The 14,823-nt window shown below is 33.9% G+C and overlaps 1 protein-coding gene across 2 annotated transcripts in view; it reads left to right on the top strand.

Moving 5' to 3' along the window:
- LOC100371466 (fibronectin type-III domain-containing protein 3A-like) overlaps positions 1-14,823 on the top strand; it is a 72,302-nt gene that overhangs the window by 41,065 nt on the left and 16,414 nt on the right. For both annotated transcript variants that reach the window (XM_085500903.1, XM_085500902.1), the window contains exons 4-10: positions 3,807-4,046; positions 5,740-5,962; positions 6,974-7,033; positions 7,880-8,072; positions 10,339-10,463; positions 12,530-12,692; positions 13,657-13,743. In XM_085500903.1, the coding sequence (XP_085357029.1) occupies positions 3,807-4,046; positions 5,740-5,962; positions 6,974-7,033; positions 7,880-8,072; positions 10,339-10,463; positions 12,530-12,692; positions 13,657-13,743 (1,091 nt within the window). The remainder of the gene's footprint in view (positions 1-3,806; positions 4,047-5,739; positions 5,963-6,973; positions 7,034-7,879; positions 8,073-10,338; positions 10,464-12,529; positions 12,693-13,656; positions 13,744-14,823) is intronic.

Below are 14,823 nucleotides of genomic sequence, written 5' to 3'. Positions count from 1 at the left end.
AAATTAGAAATACGCTAACGTCACTTGAACTACAGTACTCATTTCCCCCAACTTCTCACTTTTTAATCGATCGCTTAATTTCTGACCGGACGGTATTTTCCGACCGGAAAACAACCACATTTTTATCGTTTGCGAACACAACTTTATCTGTGTCCAATATTAGAGCCGGTACAATATTGTAAACAAATGCCATGATATCTCAGCCATATCGCTATTGTATACACCATGGAAGTACTATCCGTTAGTACCTTCCATGTATACACGTACCTTTTTTATTCTGGTTTGCACAAACGTTGAATAGCTGTCAACAATTCAAATATATTTAGTGTTTGACTATCTATAATTATATGCACGCAATCTGACCCTTTGACCTAGATTTGATTGGGATGGAATATTTTCTTTTAAACATTATTCTGACGATACGATACTGTCCCCAAAATGTTTCAACACAATTGCGGTATGCTTGTCCGATTTACAAAGTACATCGGCGTAATTTCTTGGTTTCCTTTTCTAATTGTTGATTTTTCATGATGTGTTTGTATGATTATGTTTGTAGTCACAGTCTTACGATAATAATTTTGATTGTTTGGAATGCTTATCGACAGTGTCCCGGTAGTAATTTGTTTAGAATGTTGATCGTTGTTTGTTTCTCATAAGTTTAGGATGCGTCGGTGTCGACGTCTGTCAGTTACTTCATTGCGCAACTTACTGCGTGGCGATGCTGACATATAGTGTGTGTTGACCGAAGTTTGACTTTCAAGTCACGCGCTGAACAGGCGCGTTACCTTAGCAACCTTTTACTTTCATGCTCCGCGCGTCGATCTTGTAAAATTGTTATTAGTTCTGACGATGCTGTAATTACGCAAACTTGTATATTTTAAGATCGTTTACTTAGTGCGCTACTTTTCTAATTACGCAAATGTGTTTATAATATTGTACCGGCTCTAAAAATTTCAACATTGTAATATATCGCTTTCATAATAATTATGCAAACTCAGTTATTTAATATTGGACACAGAACGTTACAAAGTGGTATAGTTTTGAAGAGTAGTTCGGAATTTAATAATACTTAGTACCCGTTGTACCCACAAACTGTATCACTAAAACCACCATTTCGATCACTCCTGTGCCAGGGACCAGTGTTTGGGCGACCGGTCGGTGTTTTCATTGAGCCAGCGAGAGAAACGATAACGGTCAGAAAATACAGTGCGGTCAAAAATTAAACGATAAGCGGTCGATTGAAAAGCAAGAAGTTGGGCGAAATGGGTACTGTAGTTCAAGTGACTTTAGCGTATTTCTAATTTAGTTTTAACTCGTACAATGTTTATTCACTCGCTGTTCACTATAGCTAGAACGCTGTCTGTGTCTTCACTTTCAGATTAGTTTTTCTGCCGATATTTCGAAACCAACAACGTGATTTTTTATTTGGGATTTCGAGAAACGTATGGTATTCATACGCACAACACCTCACAATGTTTCAACTTTTAAATTGTCAGTTAACAAGGGTTTTCATAGTAGCATTTCTATGAGATTGACGTACTAGAATGAATGGGTTCAATTATAAGTGTTCACTGATGACATCATTGAACTGGCCCTCTAGAGGCGAAATTACGCCAGGCAAAGCGGGCGTTTGTCGTCTGCTTCACAGCCAATTTTTTACCCGATATTTAGGGCATTTCGCAGCACATGCAAGATGTTTTTATCGACAGAATTCATTCATAGATCTCAAATTTCATGTTCAGAGTGTCAAAAGCCAGACTTCTGCTCCCCTTTAAATGTTACTACAGAGGTCTTGTAAGCTGTGATGTCTCTAACAATATCTGAACATTAGTATTGTAATTATATTAATTAATAAGCAAAAAATATATTTAACTTTGCAAATTGTAAAAATGTTTATTAGCCCCATCAGACAAATGCAATATATGACAGAAGATGATGACAGAAATAATGACAGATGTTCAAATCCTAATTATCAAGCAGTTTTTTTTTGATGTGAATGTAAATGAACTTTGCAGATATTTAAAACATTTATAGCTTGTACATTAACTACAGGTTACATTACATGCCTTAAAGCTGTTCCATTACTGATTACACCAGCATAGGTATATGTCTGAGAAATTTGTCATGCAAGGACTTATTAAACTTGATAACCTACGGGCACTGTGTAATGCAATTACTTTTTTTTTATCTCTTATCTTTTAACATGTATCATACAAATCAGTGTGAGAAAAAAAGACTTGTATGCACTTGTTGAGAATAAATACTAATTTTATACTGTTCTCCCTCAAATTTGTGCTTTTGTATCAAAGTGAAATGTCAGTCTTGGTAACGATTCTTCAGACTTCCTGATGGTGATATTGCCTGCAGCATAGCTGTATTGTCAATGAGTTTTCTGATGATGTCATAAGAAATCAATTCATACGCTGATGATGTCATAAGAAATCAATTCATACGCTGACGATGTCATAAGAAATCAATTCATACGCTGATGATGTCATAAGAAATCAATTCATACGCTGACGATGTCATAAGAAATCAATTCATACTATAAAAGCAGATGTAATTATTCACTTTATAGCAGTCAGGATAGTAGGAGAAGTTCCAGATGCATTATGATATATGTGTAATATCATTATTTCTTTTTAATTGTATCCTAGATTGGTTTGAAAACAGGTCTTGTAGCTTTAATTTAAACATCAACAAATAATTATTTTTGAGATGGCTGAATGGGTGGAAGAAAAATTTGAATTATATTTTAGCTCTTCTCTCATCGAGCTGTTTGTATGAATGATTATCTGTTGTCATTTATGTCCTGCGTCTCATGTAAACTTCTTTTTTCAAAAAACTTCTTCTTGAAAACCGTTAACTCTATTGCTTTTATACTTGGTACATGAGATTTGATCATCAACTTCAAATATAAATATACCTAACCCACCACCTGTTTGCAATGTGGACTTTAGCACCATGCCATTGAGAGTATTGTGTTCAATTTAAACTAATTATCTAGGTATGGTTCAGGTAAAAAAAAAAAATTTGTTATACATGATGACCATCATTTTCCCACACAGCTGTTCGTTTGGGCAGTATGCAACACTATTTCTGTCAATAGGTAACTGTGTTCACTCTGTGCTGTTCTCAAATCTTTCAACAAACTATACTAGTCATATTTGTTTTGATGTATCAGCATCATCAAATCCACAATGAAGCCTTAATATAACTTATTTATTGATACCTTATATATTGTTACAGCTTTTGATGTCGCTGTGTGTTTTTACACTAATTATATTGCAATGGGAATTACCTGATTAGCTTTCTTATATTGGAACGCTTTTTAATTTATTCAAACAAAATTTAATCAGCTAATGACTCTGACAGTTAGCCTGTCATTTAGTAGAATTGTCTTGTTAAGGTGTTTTTAGATACTTAATGTTGATACATGTATATTGTGAATTGTTTATTTGATATGCTATCAAAATGATTGATAATACTAATAATAGATTGAAACGTAGGATATGACATTTAGGCAATTCTAAAAATGAAAACATTTGTGAAAGTAGGGGCACTTGTCATTTCCTAAACACTATACCCATGAGTTGTTTTGTTGTTGGAGGGGTATGTTTTTTTTTTAGCTCATAATGCATACGTACTTGTATAAAAAACACTATTTTTGTTTTGTTTTTAAAAATAATGGAATAAAAAGTTAGACATATTTGCATTTTTATATGAAGTTTTGGTTCTTGAAATGCAAGTCATGGTATATTTTTGACAAGGAATACTAAGTACCTTCTTGATTTTACTCTGAATAGAACCACAACAGAGGCCACCAATACACCGAACCAGACCAAGGGATGATAGGACAGATAGACAGAGAGACAGATTACAGAGAAAGCTTAGAGATAGACAAAAAGAAAATTTAAACACGCCCATGAACTGTAATCACATCCCCCATAAAAGCCCATCAACATCACCTTTAACTACAGAAAATGGAATAAGTCGATCAAATGGTAGAAGTAAAAGGTACAATGGTATTGAAAATGATATTGGAGGTGAGAAACTTTAAACTTTTGCCCTGTGTTAAATCATGCAGACAGTCCACTCTGAAGAGGATGCAAACATTGACAGTCTGGTCCATTACCAATGAATCACAGTATGTCGTTTGAGTCTAGCAGACATGCAAATATTGCACTCTTCCATATGTAACTATGACTACAGTTGGATGGTTTGCTTTTTTTGAAAAATCATAATTGATGAAACACTTCTGCAGATTTGCCACGACTGCTGTTGCTAACCATACCGTATTTGCTCTAATTAGAAGTGCAGCATCTGCATTAGAGGCGCATATAAACCAAACTCCATTTATGCTAACTTGTTAACAGGTCATTTGCATAAGAGCATGCGCTTCTAATAGAGCTAATACAGTATTTCTTCTATTAGATTTACATTTATTGCTGTGAATTATATCACTGTGCCCTTTTTATATATCAAGGATAAGACCCATGTTTGTTGACATATGTTCAAAGTGCAACAATGTTTCTGTTTATATGAAAATTAGTGTTTAAACTTTTTTTGCCGCCAGCATTACCTGCAGCGGGCATTGTAATTTCATACAGACGCAGTACAAATCAAAATATAATTGTAGAAATGCAGATGAATAAGCTTGGGAGAGAATATCGATCTAGCAAACCTGTCATTTGTTCTCTCTTAGTGAACAAAGTCGGTTAAAACAGGAGTGACAAGTCGTTATATTCTTACAAAGTGGTACATCGCACCACTATTGAATTAAGAGTTTTTTTAGATACAGTGTAAGGGCTCAGCCATTTGCAATCATGGGAGGTTGGCTTGAAAATTTAAAACAAATCAAAAAAGAGACACTGAGAGAGAAAAATTGCATGCAAGGTGAAGGGAAAAACTGTTGGCTATTCAAGAAAAGTAAAAAATGTTAAGATAAGACACCACAAATAAAGTTAATGTGCTGCTTACTTTCCAGCAACCCTCCATGATTTCAAATGGCTGCCTTCTAACTGAATTTCAAACTATTACATTGAGAATAGTAAAATGAGAAACAGGGAGACCAAAGAAGCTCATTAAAAATAAACTTGCCCACGACGTCTGAATCACATTCACTCTGAAAAATATACTACATGACCATTGTCAAAAGGGGATAGAAACCAGAGGTGTATGCATGAAGATGTTAAAGTTAATATTTTTTTTTTTCTGAACCAAAGCTGCAATTGTAAGGAGACAGTTTTAAAATGAAAATGCAAATATTGTTGCACTATTGTAAACATCGCCCTGTGCTTATTAGGGAAACAATCATAATATTATTATTATGTTTGCGTACGTTTGTTGAATGATGTAATTAGGTCATCATCACAATATTATTTTTGGGTGATTTGGACAAATGTTTCAATGTGTTACGTATGAGACACATATAAAAAAATATATACGCAATATAGAGGACTGAATATAGATTTGAAAAAATACAATAAGCAGATTTTGATCAAAAATGTCATACAAACATGGGTATCATTCTTGAAGGACATCATAGCTACAGTTCTGTATTGCAATTTTATTATCGACATTGATCGAAAGATATCCCTAATGATGAATTTTGTTAGACGGGTACACTAAATCAATTTTTAAAGGAGTTGTGCCTGTTCCAACGTTTTTTGTTGACTTTCAATTTGGTAGTTAAATCTGTTTAACAAAGTGATGCTACTATGATGAACTTATTTGTAGATGATCCAGAAGTAAAACGAAGGCGAGAATGCTTATCCAGTATTCAGCCACCTGTAACCTCCAACATTCAAACAAGAAGTGTAACAGTCAGGTGGTCACCTCCGTTCCTGGAAAGTTCAGATGAAGAGAGTGGCCAAGACGAACCAATTGATCCTTTACCATTACTCTATGAACTCTTATTGATGGAGAAAGTTAGAGATGGTAAATGGAGGACAATCTACAGGTAAAAGTATTTCTATGATAAGCCTCTGTATTACACAGTCAGATTGTAAGTTCGTTTACCGAGATTGCAGGTAAATGGTTCCGTCATTGGTCTCAGACTGGTAATGAGTGATGATTCTATGTTTTTGTCTTGAGAGTACACTCTTATCTTATATAGAATTTCCATTCATATAAATGCTGCATGACAGACCAATACTGTGTTGCATCCCCAGTGAGTTGGCCAAATCCCATCTTCCTATCAATTACCGTGTCAGTTTTCTTTTTGTGTTTAATTATTTGTGTCTGGAAAAATCTTCTAATTCTTCAACACTGTTTGTATTGGCCTCTATTTTGATGATCTTCCTATTAATCATCATGTCAGCCGTTGGTTTTCATTTTGTGTTTAATTATTTGTGTCTGGAAAATCATCTAATTCTTCAACACTGTTTGTATTGGCCTCTATTTTGATGAATTTGAACCTGTATTTGTTACCTGTAAAATAGATCACTTGTGGAAAATATTTATCAGAAACTTAATTTTAGAGATAATAATAAACAGTAATCATATAAATAAACATAATCAATGTCAACTGATCCTACTTGGTACATTTCATCATAAGGTTCTTACATAGTGCTTACTGTGAAGAAAGGTTTTGTTGACCCTTGATAGATGGACACAGTTTGTGTATTGCTGTCAGTATCTAAAAAGGCAATATTTGATTGAAACTATACAATTTATGGTTTTCATAAAAGCATCTTCAGGTCTAATCAGAATAAATAAAAGAGAATCCAGACAAAATAAATGGATTAAACTAAATGCAGAGATCTCAGGTGTAAATTCTGATACAAAGTGGTAACGGTGGTAAGAATGGTACAGATAGTAAACTTACAAATAATCACGTAGAAAAACTGATACAGAATTAGATTTATGTGGAGCCAGTCAATGAATGGTGGTTCCAGCATATCAACTAGTTTTCCAGAACAGGCAGCATTTTTCTTGTGTATATTCTGAAACTTGATTGCTTTTGTTCTAGTGGAGCTGAAATGGAGTTTGTTATAGCTGATCTTAAGCCTGCCACAGAGTATCAGTTGAGGTAAGTATGCATCCATCTATAAAAATAATGTATTAAACAAAATGTAATATCAAATACTATCGATTCACTGATTGACATGTATATATAATAAAATCTTTTGAATAGCAGTAACTAACACTTAATACAGCCAATAAAATTTGTGTTCAAAGTTTGAAATCTCTCTCATTTCCTCATGTATCAAGTAGTTTGAAAGAGAATACCTTTGAACGCAATATAATCGTACGCAGAACGCACTCTGATCATGGAACTAGCAGCATAAACTTATTTACGCAATTTTTTAAGTTTCATGTATAAATATTCATAGTAAAGAAATAACTGGAATGTTTTATTACATTTGTAAGAAAAATCAACCGACATCAATCAACTGCTGACTTCAAAACCTTTCATGTTCTGAAGAAACTCCTTGCACTTCTCACGCCATATGGGTCAGATCGGTGTAGAGAGGGTGCCAACCTGCAGTGTTAGTGTGATGTAATGTAATATTATTTTAAAAGTATGCCTTAATGAGTATTGGAGTTATTGTATGAAAAACCTTGTTGGTTCACACTCACACAGTTCTTGACACCTATTCTAGTTTGCCTCCACTACAGCCCACTACAACCAAACACAGATTGAATTGAACTTAATGAAAATGAGGAGAGGAAACTTTACAAATTAAGCATATGCGCAACATTGATTAATCCATCTATCTGTTGTCATGGTATTAACAATTAGTTTACAATATTAAACATTTAACAAATATTTGTAAGTTGCTGCAGGTCATAACCCTTTAAAGATGGCCCAAATAATTCACTTTGTAGTACATTCATATAATTAAATAATTTTTACAATTCTTGCTATTTACAGTGTATGTGCAATATGGGAAGACATACGAGGATCACTGTCCAAATCGATATCTTTTAGAACGTTAAACTGTGCACCAGCAATTCCAGCACCGCCAAAATTAGGTCAACGTTCTAAAAACAGCATATCAGTGAAATGGAATGCACCATGTGACAATGGTTCCAAAATTCTTAGTTATACATTGCAGTGTGATATGGTGAGTGTTATAAGTAGAGGTCACTGTTTGTTATGTACATGCTATATTTACAACACATTGTATAATAAACACCCCTACAGAGAAACAAATGACCTTTATCAAACAGCAAAAAAAGGGAATAAATTGTGGCATTATGTTGGGAGTGATATCAAAAGTGATATTGTCAACTCAATCAGTTTAGTACATTTGCCTATTTCTGGGTGACATTCTAGCCTGACAAAATAGTGTGAGTTGCGCCCTCCGCGGTGCTCCAAACTCATCACATGCCTGACAAATCGATGTAGATTTTCACTTCCCCAGCTATTTTTTGTTGGTACCAATCAAATTGCAGGAACATCAGATAGTGACAGCCATAAAAGGGTAACCATTTACGGCAGAGATTATTTGTTGATATAATGTGTGATAAGGTTCTGGTAAATTTCTGCCCAATGTTTATCATCTTGCAAAAATGTTTTCCGACAACTGGCGACAAAGCAGATGTTCTAGAGAAAATTCCAAATCGATTTCTTTGTTTATTTATCAAGTACCTTTAATTTCATGATTGATGGTGTTACCATGAATATTCATTGAAACTCATTGCAAGAAGGCGTGAACTTGCAGAAGGTGTGAATTCGCAGTTTGATCTTGCTGACAAGACATACACTATTCTGTCAGGCGTTAGCCAGTCAGGCTCAGCACGGTTACTAAAAAAAATAGTAACCGTGGGCTAGGTGACTTCTTGCTGAACTATTACATGTTTGATAGTTATCTTGACAAATTATCCACAGTGACACATCAAGCATGAGCTTGTACACTTTAGTATACCTAAATTTTTTTATGTGTGCTGTACGTTTCTCACCATTTACTTTTTAGTCTCCGTTCGGACACAGTCCAAAAACGGGGACTTATGTTTTGACCTCCGTGTGTCTGTGCGTGCGTGCGTGTGTGCGTGCGTGTGTCTGTGCGTGCGTCCGGACCTGTATCTTAGAAATGCCTGGACCAATCACAATCAAACTTCACACATACATCATACATGATATTATACATATGCACATCAATTTGTTTCACGATCTGATTCAAGATGGCCGAATGGTGGCCATTTTTGTGCTAAAAATCATCGAAATCAAGCATTTCTCGGCTATTTACAGATGGATTTTGTTTAAACTTGGTGTATACATTAGACATTACAGGACCTTGACGCACTTCATTTTGTTGCATGATCTGATTCAAGATGGCCGAAGGGCGGCCATTTTTGTGCTAAAAAATCCTAAAAATCAAGCAATTCTCGGCTGTTTACAGATGGATTTTGTTCAAACTTGGTATATACATTCGACGTTATGGGACCTTGATGCAAATAATTTTGTTTTTCAGATAAGATTTCAAATGGCCGACTGGCCGCCATTTTGTTTTAATGAATGTGGCCCTTGTGTCATATCTCTGACTTGCTTTCACTGATTATATTCAAATTTGAAATATTCATTATACATGATGTCATAGATAGACAGATATATTGGTTTGACGTTCCTATTCAAAATTGCCAAATGGTGGCCATTTTTGTACCAAAAAATCATCAAATAACAAGCATTTCTGGATGGATTTTGTTCAAACTTGGTACATATATTAGACATTACAGGTTCCTGATGCATATGATTTATTTTTCAGATCGGATTCAAAATGGCTGTCTGGTGGCCATTTTGTTTTAATGAATGGGCTTCTAGACCCATATCTCCGACTTGTTTTGACTGATTATATTCAAATTTTAAATATTCATTATACATCATGTCATAGATAAACAGATATATTGGTTTGACGATCCTATTCAAAATGCCCAAATGGTGGTCATTTTTGTACTAAAAAGTCATCATATATCAAGCAGTTCAAACTTGGTACATACATTAGATGGGTTCCTGATGCACGTCATTTTATTTTTCAGATTGGATTCAAAATGGCTGACTGACGGCAATTTTGCTTTAATGATTGGGGTTCTAGAGCCATAAATAAATGGATTTGACTGATTATATTCAAATATTATATATTCGTTATACATCATGTTATATATATACATGTATTCAAAATGGCCGATTTTGAATTCTGTTCGAGAGCAATATCTCTCAATATGGACAAGTACTTGTTTGACAATCAGATACAAATTTCAATCATTTTAATGTTAAAAAATTATATTCCAGCTATATTACTATAAACAAAACTATATATCTTAAATTTGATAACTAACGGGGACTGTACCATGCATGGCTTGTTATTAATACTCTACTGTTTCTTACTGCAGGGAGAGAAGGATAGCAATTTTGTAGAAGTATTCAAAGGGACACAGAAACTGTACAGACTAACTAAACTTCAACCTTCAATGCCTTATACGTTTAGACTAGCTGCAACTAATGAAATTGGTACAAGGTAAATAGAAACTTTATGCCATTGGTTATTTGTGTGATTTCATCCAACAAAACGATTATTTAATCACTGGGCTTATGTTTTTTGCTCATTTCATTGAATGCTAAATGCGCTGTTAATTCAAACTTTTTTAAATATACCAAGTGTATTTGATTCTTTCAAAAACCCTGATATTAGAACCTAGTATTCAGTCAATCAAAAATTAAACATAATTAACAGATCTATTTTTCCAGTAAAATTAGTAAAAATATGTTAATAACATTTGTAAATATTAGTACAGTTACAATCTATTTTCTGCTTAAAAGACAAGTTGTCAATCCCATGATAATACTTGGTCTAATTCCGCAGAATATTATTTCATGATTAAGCGCATTAATTTATAATAACACTTTTTTTTTTTTTTTTGACCATTGATTTTTTGAGCTGGTATACAGTGACCTTTGACCCATAAACTGCCTCTAAGGTCCTCTAATGTATACATCCTCACTAAGCTATAGTATAATGTATTGATTGATTTAATACTCTAAACATGTTTTATCTCAATATCAGTAAGATTTAATTACTCTTCTCCATAATATCAGCTGTATTCATTTGTGTAATATTTTAATAGGATATTCATGTAATAGCAAAGTTTGATGTCCTATACCAGTAGATGAATGCATTCTCAACTCTGGAGATGAACCCCTGTAATTGAGATTTAATACTACTAATATTGTCTTTACAATTAACACTCTATCACATATTAATAATCAAATATTTAGCTTTCATATCTATCATAAATAGTCTACATGTCATGTCTACACATGTCAACAGTTGTTACATGTCAAAACACTGCTCTGCAAATCACTGAGAATTTAGAAATAATGAATAAGGATTAAATCTCTTGTCTTCAGGTCTTTACTATTACATTTTTCTGTATATAAAATATCTTTCAAGGCTATTTAGAAATGAAATTTAATACCATATTATACATTAGACTAAGTGTAATTACACTTTTCATTTTGTAGACCGAATGGTGAGTTTATTAGAATGCACTCGGGCTGTGGTGACATATGCCCTGTCATATCCTGAATTATGGTGACCTTTTCCACCGTTTAGTAGATAGTAAATCATGTACAAACTTTCTAAAACTGTGCTACGCAAATGTTCTGAAAAATGAAATTTGTTTGTCTAAAGAGTAATGTATTTATTGTTGAAAGATTTACTGGTACATGAAATTGAAACTTCTCATGAACTGTTAGCATTTTGATGTGGAAGCATATTGCTGACATTAAACTGTTATATACTGATTATGGACGTATATTTTTAGTTGGAGTTCATTCACATGTGATTTACATGTATCTTGATATTACTTAATGCCTAAATGTTATACATGTACTCTGTAAAATCTGTATTAAAAGCCACAGTTTCTATTCAAATGGTGCAATGCAACAGAGGGGATGTGGCTTCTATTAGAGCATATACACATATGAGAAATGGTAAATTTTTGGTTCTCAATTGTTCAAAAAGAATGGGTGCGACTTCTATTCGGGATGCGCCTTGTAATACTGATTTTATGGTAATTATTTTATTTGGGAACTTGTGATATAGACATGATGATCAATGTCCAGGCAGGAATATTAAAAGTCTGCTCATGATAATTTGGAGGAAAATTTGTTAAATGATGTGTGAAGTATCTCATGGTAATATAACATAGGTTTGATCAGTGACTGTATATTCCTACATGAAACGGGTCTCTTAACATTGTTAAAATGTTGTTGTTACTAATTTTGAAGACCAGCAGGACTAAAATTCCCAATTTACAGACTTTGCAATAACAGCAAGCAATATAAACGATATATACCATCTACTGATACAATCATAAAATAAAAGGAAACAGTGAATTGTCAAGCCATGTCTTCAAAATTGTGATAAAGTTATAGTTGCCATATGTGAAAAATAGCTGAAACTTCACCAGGTTTCCTTTGATATAATGTGATTGCTAAAAAATGTGGGGAGCAGGAATGGTGGAAACACCTGCTAACTTGAACAAACTGTGATTGATTCTTCTGTTCTGTTTTATTTGACAGTGAATTTAGCCCGACAGCTAGTTACTACACCGCTGGCAGTGTACCCCAGCAACCATCACCCCCTCAACTTGTTGAAGCAGCTGTTCGTTCTCTCACATTGGCCTGGGAGAAAGCTGCTGATGATATTACTAGTTTTACTTTGGAAATGGAAGATGTGACAAATGTATGTATTTTCAAATCAATGTCACCTTTGTAACTTTCCATCACTTCAAATTTACTTGTTTCTGTTTGTGAGTTACCTATTGTGTGTCAGATGTCACCACTTTAGTGTCACATGTTACTGTTTGTGTGTCACATGTCAACACTATAGTGTCACATGTTACTGTTTGTGTGTCACATGTCACCACTATAGTGTCACATGTTACTGTTTGTGTGTCACATGTCACCACTAGTGTCACATGTTACTGTTAGTGTGTCACATGTCACCACTATAGTGTCACATGTTACTGTTTCTATGTCACATGTCACCACTATAGTGTCACATGTTACTGTTTGTGTGTCACATGTCACCACTATAGTGTCACATGTTACTGTTTTTGTGTCACATGTTACCATTATAGTGTCACATGTTACTGTTTGTGTGTCACATGTCACAACTATAGTGTCACATGTTACTGTTTGTGTGTCACTTGTCGCCACTTCTGTACATTACCGGTAATTCAATACCACATGTAGATATGATTTATCATATGCCTTATTACATAGCAATATATTATTTATAATGTCAAATGTTTTGCTATAACTACATGTTGATGCACATAGTATTGAAAATCACATGTGTGGAGAAGAGTTTTAATGCCGGTACTTTCTCTGATGAGTATTTTTGGACTATATACATATTAATGTATACATGTCACTGTGTATCAAGAAACTATAAATCCTTCATTTGTGTCAGTGTGTGCTCACTCTTGCTGAAGCTATATGAACCAAATCACATTTCAAAGTCACTGACTGAAAACAAATAAATGTCTTTGTCCATTGGTTTGTGATGTTTTCATTATGTTCTTAACACATACATTTGATCTGATGTCGTGGTTAATGTGTGTCTTACACCCCTCTCCTCCCCAACCTTGATATCCATAACGTACATTTGTAAGTTAATGCTGAACTTCTCCATTGCTTTACAGCGGTATGGATTCCAACCGATTTTTTGTGGTGATGAAATTTCTTATACTTGTAATAGCCTTGTCAGAAAAACTTTATATAAATTTAGGGTAAGTACTATCCAATGAAACCTTTGTGTTGTTTTCTCTTAGGGACGACGTCAAAAAATCGATGTCGAATAAAAAAACTTATTTGCTTTAGTTTAGGGGTGGGTTTTGAGGTTTTGACCTCAAAAAGTTTCCATTCTACAAAAACGAGTATTTGTAGTTCATTTTTTTCTATTCAATCATGGACAAAAATAACAGAAAATGAAAAAAAAACATCCAAGAGAAAATGGTTTGGTCCGGGTGTCAATATGTGCGTCAAATGAGGTCAATTTCAGGGCTGGACCAAGAGCATGCGCAGAACCCAGAAAAGTAGTTTGCGAATGCATATATTCCCCTTCATTAATTCCTTTTGACTTTTAAAAAAAAAAAGTTATGGAGACGCAATTTGATTAGTATTAAAAAATAAGAAGGGTAATGATGATATTTACTACATGAGAACATGCAAACAATGTGTAATGACAATTTCATTGTACTACCTACCTTTGTAAATTAAATGTACTTCTTAAAAGAAAGGTACAAATAAAGCTTGTTTTTCTTTGTTATTGGTGCATTTGTAAAGTCTTTTTACATCCACACGACAACCAGCTGATATGCCATACTACTGTTCGATTATCTATTTGTGTTTAATGGTGAATGTAGTCTGACGCCATGATCAATATTTATCAATTAAGTTTCAGTGGGGGGAAAGGGGGGCTAAAGGAATTAAGTTTTTTATCCTACATAGATCTTTTGACGTCGTCCCTTATTACTGTGAGTGATTTGAAGTAAACATAATTTAAATATACATGAAATGTCTTTCATTCGTACATCCAATGTCCTAGTATGACACATTTTGACCACTTTTTGAATTCAGAACTACCAGTACTGTAACAATATTCTAATATCCTCATCATGCAAAAATGTTTTAGCTCAACAGACTAGGCTTTATAAAAGTGCTGAATTTTTGAAGAGATGATGAGTGTACAGGGTCCATAACATTGGGAAAATCCTTTGAAAGTCTTTGGATTTTTTGAGGTGTGGATCTTTGAAAAGTCTTTAAATTTCTTCATAGTTATTACCGGCACCGGAATTCATTTTAGAAAG

This window comes from Saccoglossus kowalevskii, chromosome 1 (assembly GCF_978046115.1).
Source record: "Saccoglossus kowalevskii chromosome 1, keSacKowa6.1, whole genome shotgun sequence".
Taxonomy (NCBI): domain Eukaryota; kingdom Metazoa; phylum Hemichordata; class Enteropneusta; family Harrimaniidae; genus Saccoglossus; species Saccoglossus kowalevskii.
This window is presented reverse-complemented; position numbering and strand designations above follow the sequence as displayed.